General features: G+C 36.6%; 2 protein-coding genes across 2 annotated transcripts; both read right to left on the reverse strand.

Annotated features, from left to right (window-relative positions):
* Window positions 1-65: 65 nt before the first annotated feature.
* On the reverse strand, window positions 66-7,876 carry c27h11orf16 (chromosome 27 C11orf16 homolog). The gene is made up of 11 exons (XM_034054358.3): window positions 6,917-7,876; window positions 6,234-6,464; window positions 5,247-5,603; window positions 4,607-4,776; window positions 4,281-4,449; window positions 3,712-3,940; window positions 2,714-3,355; window positions 1,948-2,129; window positions 1,498-1,670; window positions 1,138-1,387; window positions 66-1,041 (listed from the first exon to the last, which is right to left on the reverse strand). Exons 2-11 carry the CDS (start codon window positions 6,438-6,440, stop codon window positions 928-930), a joined length of 2,493 nt encoding a protein of 830 aa, XP_033910249.3. The 5' UTR covers window positions 6,441-6,464; window positions 6,917-7,876; the 3' UTR covers window positions 66-927.
* Window positions 7,877-8,013: 137 nt separating this feature from the next.
* LOC117432431 (transmembrane protein 9B-like) lies at window positions 8,014-11,824 on the reverse strand. Its single transcript, XM_034054360.3, has 5 exons — window positions 11,494-11,824; window positions 10,794-10,885; window positions 10,410-10,518; window positions 9,666-9,800; window positions 8,014-9,137 (listed from the first exon to the last, which is right to left on the reverse strand). Exons 1-5 carry the CDS (start codon window positions 11,593-11,595, stop codon window positions 8,982-8,984), a joined length of 594 nt encoding a protein of 197 aa, XP_033910251.1. The 5' UTR covers window positions 11,596-11,824; the 3' UTR covers window positions 8,014-8,981.
* Window positions 11,825-16,520: the final 4,696 nt, after the last annotated feature.

Consider the following 16,520-nt stretch of genomic DNA (forward strand, 5'->3'; position numbering starts at 1 on the left):
CAGCTGTGGCTTATACCAACAAATCAACCCTAACATACTGAAACAAGTGTCTCAGAAGAGGCATGTAGTTGTTAAAAATATCAATTTTATTACCTGTTCTTGCATTATTTGCATGCAAAAAAGAAGCACTCCCAATATGACTTGGAAAGATGAGGTAGTGTGTTGAGTAAACACATGTTTTTAATGACCGCTTTTAGCATTTTTATATTTCTTTATTTTAATTGCACACAATGCAGCCAATTCCAAATATCAAGAAGACATTGCACCTCCTTATTGTGTAAAATAAGCAAAATTGTAAACACACTCAAATGAAAGTAAAAAATAATTGCAGTGTCCTTGTCTGTGTTGCAGTACAGATATGCTTTCACTAGAGGGCAGTCTGTATACTTGCATTGCGCCTTTTTCTCCTGCTGGCCATTATTTCTTTTTTAGTTTAAACTCCATTTAATATATGTTCTGCTTCACTGAAATTGTAGATTATAATTGGGGCTTCAGATTTTTGGTATTTTTACCCTGACTTCTATACTCTTCTTTAAGAATTTATTTGATACCCGTTAAGCCATTCGTGTATCTCAATCACAACTGAGAAACATGTTAATATTAAAATTGATTTAGGAGAGTAGAAAAGTCGGGATAAATCAGAAGACTTAATTATAATTCCACTACAAGGAACCATTTTTCCAGCGCTGACAACAAGGGGGATTTCTAATACAAGCACACTAACATGGACAAGAGGGTTTCTCCACAGTGCTGCAGTTAGTTAAACTTAACAATGAGGTAAAAAAGGAACTGGTGCTAATTAAGTTAAAAGTGTGATAGCTCAGTCTCTAATGGTATGTTAGAATGATGTTATTTTTTCTTGTATGGGTTAACACTTCATAAGAGCTTGCCCACTGAACTATTCCATTGAAAGACTGACTGAAGGTTTTAAACCTCCCTGTAAACCATTCTCCTCTCCCTCTCCAGCCTCTCCTTTTCAGCTTGCTGCACCTTTTCAGCCTCTTTTTTATAATGTGCCTCCACTCGCTTCCTTCTTGAATCCTGGAAAACAAAACATAAGAAAATGTACAAACAATTATAATGCTGTGAGCCCCTAACCACATGAGGTACAGCTAAAAAGCTGCTAATAAAAATTACCTGCAGCTGTTTTTCCTTGACTTCATCGTTTTTCACTTTCTGAGCCTCCCAAGCATCCTGTTTTTCTGTTTGCTGTTGTTTATAAGCCAGTTTCCGGGACTCCTTTTCTTCCTCATTATAAATAGTACTCTGCATTCTTCGTGCTGTATTCTCCTTTTGAAGTTGCTTTGCTCTTGTTATTTGCTTCTCCCTACGGATTTGTTCCTGAACCTTTTGGGTTTCGTTACACAAATGTCGAAGGGTGATTTTTCTGAAACAGAAAGGCTTGTGAATTGAGAAGTAGTGATAGGTGCAAAGCTATAAGCATCTAGGACAGATTTCCTCATGGTATTTAATTGATACAGCAAACACTCTGCATACTTATGCTGGTCATGGGTGTTGTTGTACTTGTCTTCAGCTTCCAATTCCCTCTTCATCTCCCTGTGATGGTGGTGGACTTTGTTCTCTCTTTTGTGTTCCAGTACCTCTTGGTGTTTGTGATCACGGGGCACCTGAGTCGCCCCCAAGCGGCGCTCAACAGGTGGACCCTGCGGCTATCAATATGTATACAAACATGAGTACATTTACGTGAATATAACATTCAACATGTCTACATTATACTTTATATTCTGGAGCTAGCAGACATCCCAAGATGAGCTCAGCTGTCATCCTAAGTGCTCCAAAATTATACGGACGCTTAGCCATGTCCAAATGAACTATTGTAGGGAATTCAGGTAATAGAAGGACACTTTCAAGAGTTTTATGATCTCAATATATTGGTAATCTACATGTAAAAGTAACTTTTTATGTGCTTTATCATAATGGTTGTACCCCGAAAGAAGGTTTGAAGCCACTCTGTGTTAAAACTTCCTTCATGGTAGTCCTCCGCTCTGGAGTGTGTTCGACTGAGTTAAACATCGCACTGTTATTGGTTGGTCCGGCTGGCCAAAGCTCTGGAGAGAGAGCTTTTCCTGAGCTGCAGCTGCTCATCACAGCGCTGGACACACAGCTTGCTGCAATAAAAAAAAAAAAAAATACTTCAACAGTGGTCTTTTATTTATCATTTTTAAATATGTTATCATAATAAGATGGTCCAAAAACATTATCGGATCTTTTTCCGTTATAATATTGAGAGCGAGTAATAGTTTTAAATTAATATTTAAGATTTATTAAAACTGTGCACTGTTACTGGGCAATGCTTATTTGTGAGTAAATAATATGTTTCGGTTTTGGCTGAACGAAACTGAAGGCAGAGATATTAAGAAGTACTGTATGCTAATGAAGGACACCTGCATTGTATAACCCTTATTTACACAGTGTTTTCTGCAGTTTCCCCATGCTTATACTTTGCATTCACCTTAGTTTACCATGGTTTGACTTTATTTTTAATATGCTTTAACATACCTCTCTTGGCTTTAGAATGCTTACCTATGCTTTACCATGCTTTCACTATGCTTTTACTATGATAAACTTTTAGAAGTGTGGTTTCCCTGGACAAACAGATGCATTATTTTATCGCTAGACATCTACATGGTCTTCCATTACCGTATTCTACATGAATCGTTATCATCAATGAATACAGTGTATCACGCTATACCTGGTTTCTTGTGATGTGGCTCAGCGTGGCTTCTCTTCCAGTACTTCCAATCGGGCCTGTCTGGAGATGGGGATCTCGGCTTCTCAAAGAGACTGGAATCTGTGTTGACTGCCCTGTTTGTCACTGTAGGTTTGGAAGTCTCTTGGTCAGAGTCCGACTCTTCTTCAGATGAAGACAAAGATGCAGGAACAGCCTTCTTGGAAACCTCCAGCTCCTCAAGCTGTGTGGTGACCTTCCTGTCCAGTTCTTCATGGTTAGGATCCCTCGCATAAACTGCGGGTCTTGGGGTTAGAAGCCACCAGTTGTGGTACCTGTGCTGATCACAGTTATGTACAGGGCGGGCTGGCACACAGTATGTGCCTCTACAGTGTCTGTAAGGACTTGACAGGTAACATTGCCCGTGGCACCTACAAAATGAGTCCTGATAACATGGGGCCATGGGGACTACTCTGGGTCTGTAAGTGTGTATTTCAGGATCGACTATTTCCTTTCGCAGTATGTTTTCTCTCGCACTCAGGGGCTCATGAAGCTCCCGCACTGTCCTCTCATATAAAGAAGATGGGATCCAGAACGCCACCCCTTTGGGCACTTTAGCTTCTTTTCCATTCCAGAATCGTACACTGATCTCTTCATTTTCACTGGCTGAGAAAAATACAATGAATACATTTTAATGGTTACATGATCTGTAAAGAAATGCAAGTAAAACGTTGGGAAACTGTGTGATGATCAACATTACTAATGCACATGACAAACAAAGATTTTATGTTACATATTAAATGTAACCGCAAATATGTGGGGCCAGCTTTTGCTTCAAGGCAAAGATTGCTCCACTTGCAATAAAAAAAAACTGTTCACTTTCCCAAACTATTAAGAAATAGCTCAGACAAAAATGGACTGAGCAGTTTATATTTAGTTTTGAAACATCTGTAGCTTTTTTTTTTTTATACTACTTAGAAATAAAAAATGGCCAAAAAAAAAACAAGCATTGGTGCTTTTACCTCTCAAGGGATCTCTCGTCTCAATCCCAGAAACGACACTCCCTGGTCCGTATCTCGTCAGATCAGTTTCCCACGGTGCCAGGACTTTATCCCCTGGGACGATACTGTGTCTGTGAGCCTCAGTGTATTGAATGATGTCTACAATGGTTGTTTTTTGCACGGAGACCTGATACTTCCCACCCATGAGAGCTGGCTTGACAAAATCAATCAAAAATACTCCTCTTCTTCCCTAGTACCAATCATTATGACAATGTGTTTGTTTGAGTAAATAAATAAAAATGTGTCCTGTTATATTGCAATAAATAATTAATATGATTGCCAAGTTATTTGCCACAGTAGTAAAATGACAAATGATTTACAATTAAATATTTCATGAATCATTCAAAATTTTCCTTAAGTGTCCAATAATCTTTTATCAGTAAATATCCAGAATAAAAGTAGAGTGGAAAAATCCTAAACATTATAAATGAAGGAAATTTTATCACATAATTTAAATTTTTTTTTTTATCATGGCAAGGTTTTTAAAAAATCGGTTCTCTATTTAACCCATAACAACAGTATGCTCTTACCTCTACTTCTTGTTTTATGGTACCAAGGTAGTAATATCCATCTGGCTCTCTTCTTGCTAGAACGCGGGTGCCTATCATTAATTGACTCAAGCCCTGGGAGCTCTCCAGTATATCAGCACTCTCACAAGTACTGATGGGACACGCAGGAACACAACTGGTCAAGGCGCATCTAAAATAGCAAAACCTTCTATTAGGTTTATTACAATTGCAATCAAAGCAAGCACAGCATTTTGGATAATAGATGGGCTTGAATTACAAGGTTATGATTCCATCGAGGTGTTCACATCATAATCCAATTGCTTATCTTATTTAAAACACATCATTACCTTGCAGGTAGTATAGCAGCTGTGCACCAGGGTGTCTGCACCCTGACTGGGTAACAATAGGGTAGATCTATGGATGAGGGTCTGTCCAAGGCTGTCTGGACGCTGCAGTATTTTAAATCAGAGTAGAAAGGTCCTGTACTTAAACAATCACCAGGGTAAACAGGAATCACCTACAAATATATTTAAAATTTAAAAGTTAAGGCATCCTTTGTTAATATACAGCATTTTTGCAGTGTGGAGTGAATTTAGCAGCTCAATTAAACAGCGTTTTCCTAAAAGGGACTTGCCAACTACCATTCTAAATCATAAACGATAGTACAGCTACACTGGCTGCAATAAGCAGTGAAGGATGACCACCCAGAGTTAAAGATGCAATGCCTGACATTCATATTTAATTTGAAACTAAAATATTGCTCCTCGGGGGACACTAGATTGTTGGAAACCAGCCCTTGTTGGCTTCCTTACCATTCTGGTTCTGTGAAAGAAACAGACATTTCCTGTTACAAAGTGGATATTTTGCAAATGGGGCACTGGTGCCTTTTAAGATCAAGGAGCAAGTTTAGGTAAATATTAAAGATACGTCTTTGTGTTGGTTTTGACTAACAAACTAAACAAAGTGTGGTCTTTTGTATAGGGTTACCTGTTTAACATCCCCAGTGCTGAAACCAATGAGATGACAGCTCCCTCTGGAGCACCGAGCTAACTGCTGCAGAAACTCTTGCACATCACATTCGATCCACTTCTCAGACAGAAAGAAAATATGCACAGGCCGTCCTTGAGACTCACAAGACACCACCTGCAAAACTTCCTCCCGGTTGTTTTCTGGCAGTCCGTTCGTTACCAGGTAAACAGCTTGACAGGCTGGGTCATCAAAGGCAGCTCTCAGTGCATTCAGCAAGTCTCTCCCAGGCTTAACCTCGAGGGAGCGAATCCAACCCATTGCACCATAAACCGTGTCTGGGGAGCATGTCACCATGCGGTCACACCACTTATTGACCTTGAGAATGGGAAAGTACTGACCTTGAGAATGGGAATGTACTGTGTATAGTATCATTTGACAATATATAGTCATCTAAAGTTTTTTTTTTGTTTTTTTTAAAAGTACAGCTATAGCCAAATGTTTTGCATTCCTTTATATAAATATATAAACAGAATTTAGATATTTTATTTAACATCTTTTAACATCATGTTATCAGAGAAACTACTAAATGAAATCGCAAGTTATGATAGTAATACAGTATTTCATGTTAGATTTCAAAATGTCACATTTTTCAATGTTTCTTAGTTTTTCATTAAGTATATGGAAAACTATAAGACACCAAGTAGCCAAACCCAGTTTTCAGCTCACTGCCATCTAGTTTTACATTACACATTGTAAAGGGTTTCATTTTGGTTTGATTGAATAGAGAATAGCTGCTTTTGAATTCCACAGCATGATGCAGTATCATCAGAGCAATGTTCATTAAAAAAAAAATATTACATTTGATTTGAATTTAAAAAAAAAACAACAACATTATGTTTTCATTATAGCATGGTTATATAAATTGCCAAACCAAACAATTACATTTAATAACCATAACCTTGTTGAAAGTAACAACATAAACACAAAAACATAAAAACAGAATACCTTGTATGAAAATTCCACAATGTTGAACAATGAGTCACTGCAGTATGCTTTAGCCAGCAGTGTCTCAATTAGGTGGTGTTTTACTGTGTCGAAATGAGCGTACATGCTTTCTGAGGTGTCTACAACGAAAGTAACGTTCTTATCCCTGATGTCTCCAAACAAGGTGGGAAAACCTTGGGACTGGAGCAAGGGGTAGATTACAGGCATCGTCTCACTCGGCAACGTGCAATACTAAAAGAAAAGAAAAAACAAGAATGTTTTTGTGTTTTGTTTTTTTACAGCCCCTTGCATGCTGTAAAAGGCAACAACACGTACATGCCTGTCTTAAGTGTTTTGTTTTGTTTTATTAAAAAGATTTTGCAATCTCTTAAAAGAATTCCTCTTGAAAATGTGTTATTTGCATTTGTTGAATCAGAGTACATTATTTGGTATCCTAGTACACTAATGACGTTGTTGGGAATGTTGACAGTGGAAATAACACAACTGGAATGTATACTTAATTAGCATTTGTTTTCTTTTTATTATTCCAGATACACTCGATATAAACTCTATAGTCATTACATTTTTCACACAATACAACAGACGTTTTATTTGCCACATGACATTGAATGTAACACGTGGAGGAAAACATAATAATAATAATAATAATAATAATAACACAAAGTTTTAAAATAGCTACGTACCTAGTTAAATGGGCATGTGCTTTCCAGTTTTATTTCCCGTTTGTGCACTTCACGATCCGCAGTCTGATGTGTCTCTATGGTGCTATGCACTTGGTTGTTGTTTAGACACTGGTTTCTATGGTTCACAACAATGCGTTGCCATGGCCATGAAACACAAATCTATCGTGGTCATAAGTTGGGAACAGATAAATTCGTTACTATAACTCCTAATATTACTAATGTACAATAATGTGCTGAACTAGTAGGGTACACTTGGTATGCATTTAACAAAAAGACAGTGTGCAAGTTTATATTTGTTTATTCGTGGGTAATACTACCGTACACAGTATTTTATAAATTATTCTATTAACCGTCTAATAACATAGTAGTGGTATGATATGTTTGCACTGGAGGACATATCTGCTGGCTGTAATATCTACCTAATGCACGGTAATCCAGGTTTATCAACTCTAAAACTGAAATTCTCACAAATATAAGGTTGCAAAACTTGAAGTGGAATTCTGAGTTAAACAAAGATCCATATCAACTGTGGAACATCAAAGGGTTCCGATTAGAATCCCTTGGAGTCATTAACCCATTACACAAAACCTTTCCTTCGTTGTGGATTTAAAAGTTGTCCACAACATAGATATCACGTTTGTATGTAATATGTAACATAGTTAAAAAGGTAAAAAATAAATGGCAAAATTAAATTGCTGCTGCATAAAGTTTGAAATCTACCATAAATCTGTGCATAATTTCATTTTAAATAAGTGAACAATTAGCAAGTGTCTACACACTGTCTATCCTTAAAAAAAAATCTGGTTTGCAGAGGGTGAAGGGGCAGATAATCTAACCTCAGCCCCAGATACTTGAAAGGCACTTTTACAGCAGCCTTCACTAACCAGAACAACACATATTTAAGCAGTCAAATAATAAAATAAAAAAAATTAAAAAAATGATGAAGCTTTTTTGAAGATTCTGCAGAAACATGAAGAATCATCACTGAAAAAAATTGCATCTCTCAATTGGGGTTTGCTGATCATCCTGAAAAATCTTATGAACTATCAGGGCAATAACCAGCAGGGGAAATGAGAAACATATTGCTCCAAATACAATTATAGTTACAATACAGCATTTAATTGTAATTTAGAAGACATCACACAAATTGTTTAAGTTTAAGAAAACATTACAATACAATTCTTGAAGAACTAAAAAAAACTAATTGAACTTTTAGCCATAATTGCCATCCTATACAATCATTAGCAATGCCTCCCCTTTACTATATTACAAATACACAAAAAATACATTTATAAAAGCCTTTGAGAGAAAACATCAGTGATTTTAGTACTAGTTATGATGTTTCAATGGAAGCACCAATGTACTTAGAGCCATCATAACAATATTAGTTGCATGGTGAAAAAAGAAATAGCTCACACTGTTTAGTGTTGTTAGCAGCTAAATCCTCTTTATAGTTTATTTTTTTTTAACTTGATTTTATATATACTTAGATTTTAATTTAAGGTCTAGTATCTCTCTCACCTCAACTATAGTGTGCATTGTTTTCAAATGCATTGGTAACCATTTTTCTTGAGTGGGTATTTAATATCTTTGCATTACAAGCAAACTGATTTGATCTTTATTTCTTTACGATACTCAAATGCATCCTTGAAAAGATTTTGAAAACATGGCCATCAAAATAAAAACAGTTGGCAAAATTGTGGACAGTAGATTATAGATTGTTACTACACCATTAGCCTTTAATGACGTGCAGAATTGGTTAACTTCCTTACAAATGCTGCAATTAATACTGTACGCACTTCAGCAAAGCGTTGAGCATTTAAATTACTACTAGTTGAGACCCTTTAATCAAGAATTAGGTAACCAAAAAAGGACCATGTTAAGATTATAAAATCAACCACTACTGTATATACGCAGTAAAGATGCAATGGCAAATCCAAATCAAGTAAATAGATAGAAAGAAAGCATGTCTGGAGGTGGTCTGTTTGGAAGACTCGAGTCCCTGTGACTGCTACTCCAGTACAAATCTCTTCTTGCAGTTAGATGTTTGATGGAGGATGTAGATTTAGCTCAGAACAGCATGTCGATCAAAGACAGACTTGCGCTGCTCTTGGACCTGCCTCTTCCAGCGCTGTTGTGCATACTCCACTTTGTTCAGCACATTGGCTCGAGAACGGGACTGGGACAGCACTGCATGTGCATTGGCAAATGGCTGGTGGTCCTATGACAAAATTAAACAAAGGTTAGGCTTTGATTACAAATAGAACGGACATTCCAACTAAACCAAATCAAACCAAACCAGGTGAAAACCATGCATTACATATGTTTCACCACTGGCCTTTACCTTTTGTGTGTCCTTATAGCCATAATTCTGAGACTAAATTCTCAGTTGTTAAAGGAATCCGCTAGAAAGTTTGTCTACTTGACTTAATGTATTATGTTTAACCTCTCATGTACTTTATAAGGAGGCTTGGTGGTCCAGTGGTTAAAGAAAGCAGCTTGATACCAGGAGGTTCCCCGTTCAATCTCGGGTCAGCCAGTGACATTGTGTGTGACCCTGAGCAAGTCACTTAACCTCCTTGTGCTCTGTCCTTCGGATGAGACATAAAACCGAGGTCCTACTGTAAATGACTCTGCAGCAGCAGTTGTGATGCATACTTCACCCACCTCCTAGTCTCTGTAAGTCGCTTTGGATAAATTAATAATAAACAAAGCTAATGGATTTTTGATTACTGTTAGAATAACATACCCCTACATCATCATCATTCTGTAACAGCTGTGACTGTCCAAAGAGGCGTCTCTTCAGCACTGGTTCAAGAAGTGTCAGGTATACCATGTACAGCAGAAGCACCCCTAGGATTGACAGGTATATGATGATTGTTACCTGCAAAGAACAGTGTAAAAAAAATGTTAAATGCTCAGTGATTAGGTGTGATGCTTATTTTATGACCACCAAAAACAATACACTAACAAAAATGTTTGAGCTAAATTAAAAGCTGGTGCTAGTATCTATAACATTGTTCCCTAAAGAGTAAAATAAGGGGTGGGAGGGTTTTGGAGGGAGGGCGCTATTGTGTGCCAGAACAGGCAACAGATTGTGGTGGTACTGTAGATGTTAGCGAGCATTTACTCCACTCAAAACACCATTAATACAACTGTATTAATATAGATATGTTTTATTCATATACATATGCTCCACAACTAATACAGCTTTTCCTGTAGGAAACTAATGATCTAATTCAGTTGAAATGAGTTTGGTTTAGGCCAGTGACAATCTCAGATTCTGAATACCCATCCCATGACTAAAGGGGCAGGGCTTTTAGTTTTGGAGATTTAATTCAACCAAGAGGTTACTAATTAGGAGACACATTCAGTTTCCAAACGTATAAAGTATTCTTAGCTCATTTTTCTAAAGCATATAAAAGTATTGAGGTCAAGCACTGACTTTTTTGTGTGTGAATATAAAATAGGGAAATGAAAACCTGTAAATTACTTGAATAGTAACTGAGCTTCTTTCTTCATATTTGCATTCACAGCGTAAACAGTAAGCCTCCACATCACTGCCAGCCACAGGCCAAAGCTTTACCACGTGTAAACAATCACTAGAAATGAAATGGAAGAAACAAATGCTTTAGTGGACATCCTCTTACTACCCACAGGTCTGCTACTACATGTGTTACTCTCATATACACCATTTATTAACTGAAAGGAGAATAAAAGTCTCTATAACTACTCTTTGTAAATACTTTAACCAAACTGGCACTTTGTCCACTATGTGATAGGGAACTCTGAAGAACTACTGTGTGCAGTTTTCAAAATAGTATCAAATGGTTATAATAAAAACTAAACTTAAATATTTTAATAGCAAATGACTTACCAGTCTTTCTGCGACACGTTTTTGTTGTAAATTTGCCCCGCGAGTTCTTTATAGGGCGGGCAAATGCATGTGCACCGAATGTCTTTTGCATTCTGCAACAAAAACATTGTTATTTAGCATTACTAAGATTTGAAATGTTAGTATCATAATATTGTATACAGGTTATTCAATAACTGACTTACTGCAATAGACAGTTATTTAATAGTGCATAAAATAACACACAATAATGATTTTACTTAATTATAGGCTTGTGTGACTGGCCTTTTTGTTATGCAACACGGCAGTGGCCTTCGGGAGCTCTTTTGTCTTTTTTAATACTTAGATTCAGAAAATACATAATATACACAGCAAGACCAAACGATAACGAGCTTAAAATAGTAACAAGTCAGAAATGTGGCACAGCAGTAAGCCGATAAAGATCTTTTGAATAATGTTATTTAGAGTGCTGTAAACTAGGCAACACATACAGTCGACGATTTAAAACTTCACGTTTAATCTCTACATTACAGTAACACATTTTCAGATTACTTTATCACATCGCCTACAAAGTCTAATCTTTAAAAAAAAAAAAAAAATTGTGTGTATGTCACATTACTCGTCATATGACTGACCAATGGGATGTGAATTTGGTCTGTGTTTAGTTAAAATTAAGAGAAAACAAACCCTGAAAGTTACGAAAAAGCGCACGGTTATGTCTTACCTTGGCGTGTGTTTTTTGTGTTGATAATATCAATGTTATAACGCAGAAGAAAAACAGCTGCTTGAAAAAAACTCTGAAAATGTCACTGCTGTTAAACGCCATTATTTCCTAGGTTTAGGAACTACTTCCTGTTGTAAATAACATTATAGAAAGTACGATTATTATTATCGATTAATAATACAAAAAAAACTATGAGATATTTGACAGTGTTTATTTTACTAATTACTCGAACCTATCTTTTGTTTCAGACACTTTTTAACCAAAGATATTCTATACACAGTACCAAGACAATCGACTCTGCCTTTATTTATTACTTCCGTCACGCTACGCGCAAAGGGTTATGGGATATAGAGATAGCTCGAGGGAACATTTTCTATTATTGAGAGTCGGCGGTGCAGTCTCGATATTTTTGCTATGTTAAAAAAAAATTATTCAAACTTTTGAAGTAAATTTCAGTTTTTGTCCAAGATCTCCTGAAGAAAACGGCAACATTGGCAAATTATGACACTACGTAATTATTATTTTAAAAAAAAAAATGCTATTTTCTGAGCACAGTCCTCTAGCGCATGGCCAGAAACACACACTGCACACACTTATTAATTACTTACAAACCAGTGGTCGAGTTAACTCGACCACTGGTTTGTAAGTAATTTTGAATAAATACATTTTTTTTTCAAGAAAATTACATGCTGACTTTACACTTTTGTCCCCCTTGTATTACTATTGGGTATCCGTATTTAATAGTTTATAAACAAAAATATTATATAAATTAAACTAAAGAAAATGTGTTTAATTGCAACATATTACAAAAAACAGCATAATAGAAATATTATGTATTTAATAACAAATAAACCAAAACATTAAATGCAATACCGATGCATTTAAATAAACATTGTAAAAAAAAAAAAAAAAACAGATCGAACAAATAAATAGACTTAAATTCAATGTATATTTAAGAATAGTAAAGAAAAAACCCTGTCTTTCTATGCACATGGACTTGCACAGTCACAGCTGATAAAGCTGAGAGTAATGTTTCTGCGGGACTGTACTCAGAAAATTGCATTTTTTTTCATAATAACGACGTAGTGTCATAATTTGCCAATGTGCCGTTTTCTTTAAGAGACCTTTGGCAAAAGTGAAATATAGTTCAAAAGCTTGATGCATTTTTTGAACATAGCGAAAATCTGCAAAACATTTGAGACTGCTCCATCGACTCTATAGAAAAATTTCTGCAAGCGTTGGCAGCTTTGCAGTGTATTTTGATAATGATATTATATCCTATTCCTCCATTATGTTAACAATGCCTTAATTTAGTGTAACAGCCATTTAGAAAAGAGGGGTCACTTCAACAAAGTGCCAATCCATCAATATTGATTTAGTGTCAACTGCAACATTTCTGTCAGAAACGGGTTGTAATTACAGCCTACTGTAGACCCAGAGGCACTGCGTTTCCATAGCAACTTTCCAACGAAATGGATCCCTTTGCGAATGTTCTGCAGTCAGATTAGTTAAATGCAGACAGCTGCAGCATTAGCGATGGTTTCATTCAGGAAATCTGTTCATTGTATTTAACAATTAAATAACATATTATAAATTAATGAAGCATAACACAAATAGATGGCGGTGCCGAAATGTGTAATATTCTGACGATGCGAGTTATGCAGTGGTTGGATTTCATTCGCCTTGTTCATACGACCGTCTTGAGTTAAATGATTAAGCACGTGATTATTTTTCACATTCCGTTTAAAACATGTTGTTCTTCATATTTAGATCCGTTACGATCAATTACATAGGTTGTCCAGATGACACAGCAGGCTAATTTTCCAGTTTTTCGTGTCTTTCCCTCAGTTTGTGTGTGCGCTGGTTTTGATAAGAGCTGAATATGACTGGCTTACAAAGCCCACTCATCTAATTTAATGATGCTAATTATTATGGTTTATTATTAAGTGCCCACGCCCACATTCATTAGCCTCCAATGCTAAGCAGTGGGTAGTACTTAATTGACCTGCAGTGGACAGCTGTGCTCTGAATCAACATGTGAAAGAAAGGAGAATGTTTCAATTGCAATGTATCTGCACTGAAATGTTTTATAATTAAAACAGTAAGGCCACCTCATATTAATGTGTAATTCCCCTCTATTGAATAAGCATACCTGCAATTATTCCTGCTTCTCATTCCATTATGTATATGGCATTTTTAATTGCCTAATATTGAAAAGGGTACGACAGTATTGGCTGCTTTCACAAACCCTGACTAGCACTAATCTTGTACGGCCTAATGTTGCTTTATGTCTTCCAGGATTAGTGTTAGTCCAGCTCTATGAAACACACTGTATAAATTATACAGTGTTTTCTACCTTCTGTTATGTGTTTCCTTTTTACTCGGTGTCCCCCCTGCACCTACTGTCAGAGCTCTATACCATTTGATACTTAAAAAAATATATACAGTTAAATCCCCTCTTACCCGACCAAAGAACAAATGCAGCTTGTACCCACTGCCTCAGTCCTGAAGCCTAGTGGGAGTGTAGTCTTTTATTAGTGCTCTAGTCTCCTTTCAGACAAAGGCTGGTATTTGTGCCATTTTAATGCCATCTGGATGGTATTTGGAAGTACCGCTTTGAGAACCACCTATCTGTGGCTGAGCTCATTCAATGCAAAACCTAGTGTTCAGCTCTCAGATCAAAATTATTGTTTGATCACGTTAACCCTTTCAGGACTGCTCCATTGAGCTCCAACGCCAATGTACATGTTAGCACAATTATAAAGCATGCTGGGATACTATTACTTAATAACTACTGCACCTGATACAATTTTACAGCTTTGTACATAAGCCCAGTAATTAATGTGGCATTTGCTCTCCTCTCCATGAAAGGTTTAATTACTTCTACTTAGTCTTTGTGATGAATGTATTCACCCGGGATCTCAGCTCTTGAAAGAGGAACCCTCTTCTCTTGCCTGCTGAGATCTGTTTTATGATCTTAATGCCAAGTCACATATCCCCACTGTCCTGATTAATGCCTCTAATTAAAATGGGTACACATAACCAGGAGGCTGTTTGGGCCATACAGTTCCCCTGCTGAGAAAAAAGGTTAGATGTTCTTTCTGGCATCCTGGGAGACACCCCTGCTTTTAATACCCCTCCCTAGCAGGTGGACCACAGGACCCCTCCTGTGATTGAGCAGCATCCTACAGCCCTCACGAGCAATAGGGAGATAGTGGTTTTATTTTCAGTCACAAATCTGCTGTACATACACATGCTGTATACCTGAAATAAACAGTAACGTAAATGCATACTATATATTCATATGTCATGTTTTGTGATGGTCTGGTGATCTATTACTATGAAATTATGGAATACATAGTCTACTAGCATAATATATTTATATGATAAACACAACGCTGTTATATCGTATAGAACCTAATATTCTTCACTGTACCTTAAAATGTACAGGACCCTTGACAAATAAGTACTTGTCCTTTGAATTGAAGGATATGTTTTTAATTGAGCTTTCAAGTGTTCAGCTGCTTCTGTACACTTTACATTTTAAAATAGCATCCTGGTGTTCATTTAGCTGTTATTTTAATAATGTCTGTTGTGCAAACGGCATGTTTAAACAACATGCATGTACCTTTATATATTATTAAACCATTAAAGATGACGCTGGTTCACACTTATTAGCCACCTTTACCACTGCCGCTGTGTCCCTGGTTTCAACATGTCCATTCTCCACGTGAAGTTTTTTTTCCAATTACTGCTTCTTGTTCACAGTGAGAAAGCTCACTGCTATGAAACATAAATAGATACAGCACGTTTCTTTTTAGACATTTATACTGAACCAGCTTTGCATTTTGCATCTTTCTCTTTGGCTGTGCTGTTGATATGGTCTAAAAAGAAATGCCAAACACAATTTATAAAAAAATATCTTACTATACAAAGCAGGAAAGATAGTGTAAAGTTTGGTTCTATAGATATGCACCACGTGACACCAACCTGTGAAAATACACCAATGTGACAATGAATTCAGTAGAGCTCTTGAAAAGTTGTTCTACTCTTGTCCAAGCGAGTGTGATTTTTAAAATTCTAATCTCCTTCAATGAGCTGCCTAAATGACTGCTTCTATAATCGCCATGGTTTTATGCTGAATGCCAGACGCTTTATGAGAAAGTAGTGTTTACGAGAAAGTGTTTAGCTTATCATGTCCCACGATTCAAAGCAATAAGGTATAACAGCAATAACTTCTTACCCAAACAAATTCTTAAGAAATGGCCTTGCATTCAAAGGGGGAACAATTTACAAAATTGGTCACTTTAAGAGCTTCAAGTTCTTCTTTAAACGTTTATGTTGTTTGTTTGCAAAAGTAGCAACATAAAATCTCATCATTAGCTTAGTTCACCATGTGTGTTTCTTGGCTGTTTGGTTCAAAGTTTTAGATTCCCAGATTGCTAGGCTAATATTTTCCGAACATTGCCCAGGCATTGATAAACCAGGTTGCCAAGCAACTTTGTTTAAAGTAAAGTGCCCTGAGACCACAAGGGCCAATTTGAATGAAGTGGTTCTCACTTTATGAAAAAGTAGTTTATTGTATCTGAACTGAAAGCTTCAAAGAGAGTATGAACCGTTGCGTACAGAAGAGATATTTTGTGTTATGTACTGTATCTTATTCAACGCCTATGATAGACTCATGTATTACAAATGCTCTGTTGTCATTACATGCAGTAGGTCTGCTTATGATGTGGTCATTTCGTGATCCAACCAGTTTGAGAACCACTTACCTATTAAATTATATTGGGCGTAATTGTATAACATTTGTGAGTTTCACTATGGAAAACACTATTTTATCATTGGGATACATGCAGTAAAAGGAGACGCTACCACCCTGTGCATTGTAAAATAGACAAAAAAAAACGGGATTAATGAAACCTCAGCCCATTATTCACTATCGACAGTCTTCACAGTACACCCTTAATAACTGAATTCTCTATAGCCTTCAAGTAAGGTCCCACTTTGAAATCAGTGTCACGGAAGAG

This window comes from Acipenser ruthenus, chromosome 27, assembly GCF_902713425.1.
Source record: "Acipenser ruthenus chromosome 27, fAciRut3.2 maternal haplotype, whole genome shotgun sequence".
Taxonomy (NCBI): Eukaryota; Metazoa; Chordata; class Actinopteri; order Acipenseriformes; family Acipenseridae; genus Acipenser; species Acipenser ruthenus.

Excerpts from the sequence above, each read along its gene's own strand:
- c27h11orf16 (XM_034054358.3), bottom strand. The coding sequence starts at position 6,440 with ATGCCTGTAATCTACCCCTTGCTCCAGTCCCAAGGTTTTCCCACCTTG. Across the intron at positions 4,450-4,606 it reads GCTGCTATACTACCTGCAAG|ATGCGCCTTGACCAGTTGTG; the intron begins GTAATGATGTGT and ends TTGCTATTTTAG. Across the intron at positions 1,671-1,947 it reads GCTTCAAACCTTCTTTCGGG|CCGCAGGGTCCACCTGTTGA; the intron begins GTACAACCATTA and ends ACATATTGATAG.
- LOC117432431 (XM_034054360.3), bottom strand. The coding sequence starts at position 11,595 with ATGGCGTTTAACAGCAGTGACATTTTCAGAGTTTTTTTCAAGCAGCTG. Across the intron at positions 9,801-10,409 it reads GAAGCTCAGTTACTATTCAA|GTAACAATCATCATATACCT; the intron begins GTAATTTACAGG and ends TGTTCTTTGCAG. Across the intron at positions 9,138-9,665 it reads AGAATGATGATGATGTAGGG|GACCACCAGCCATTTGCCAA; the intron begins GTATGTTATTCT and ends ATTTTGTCATAG.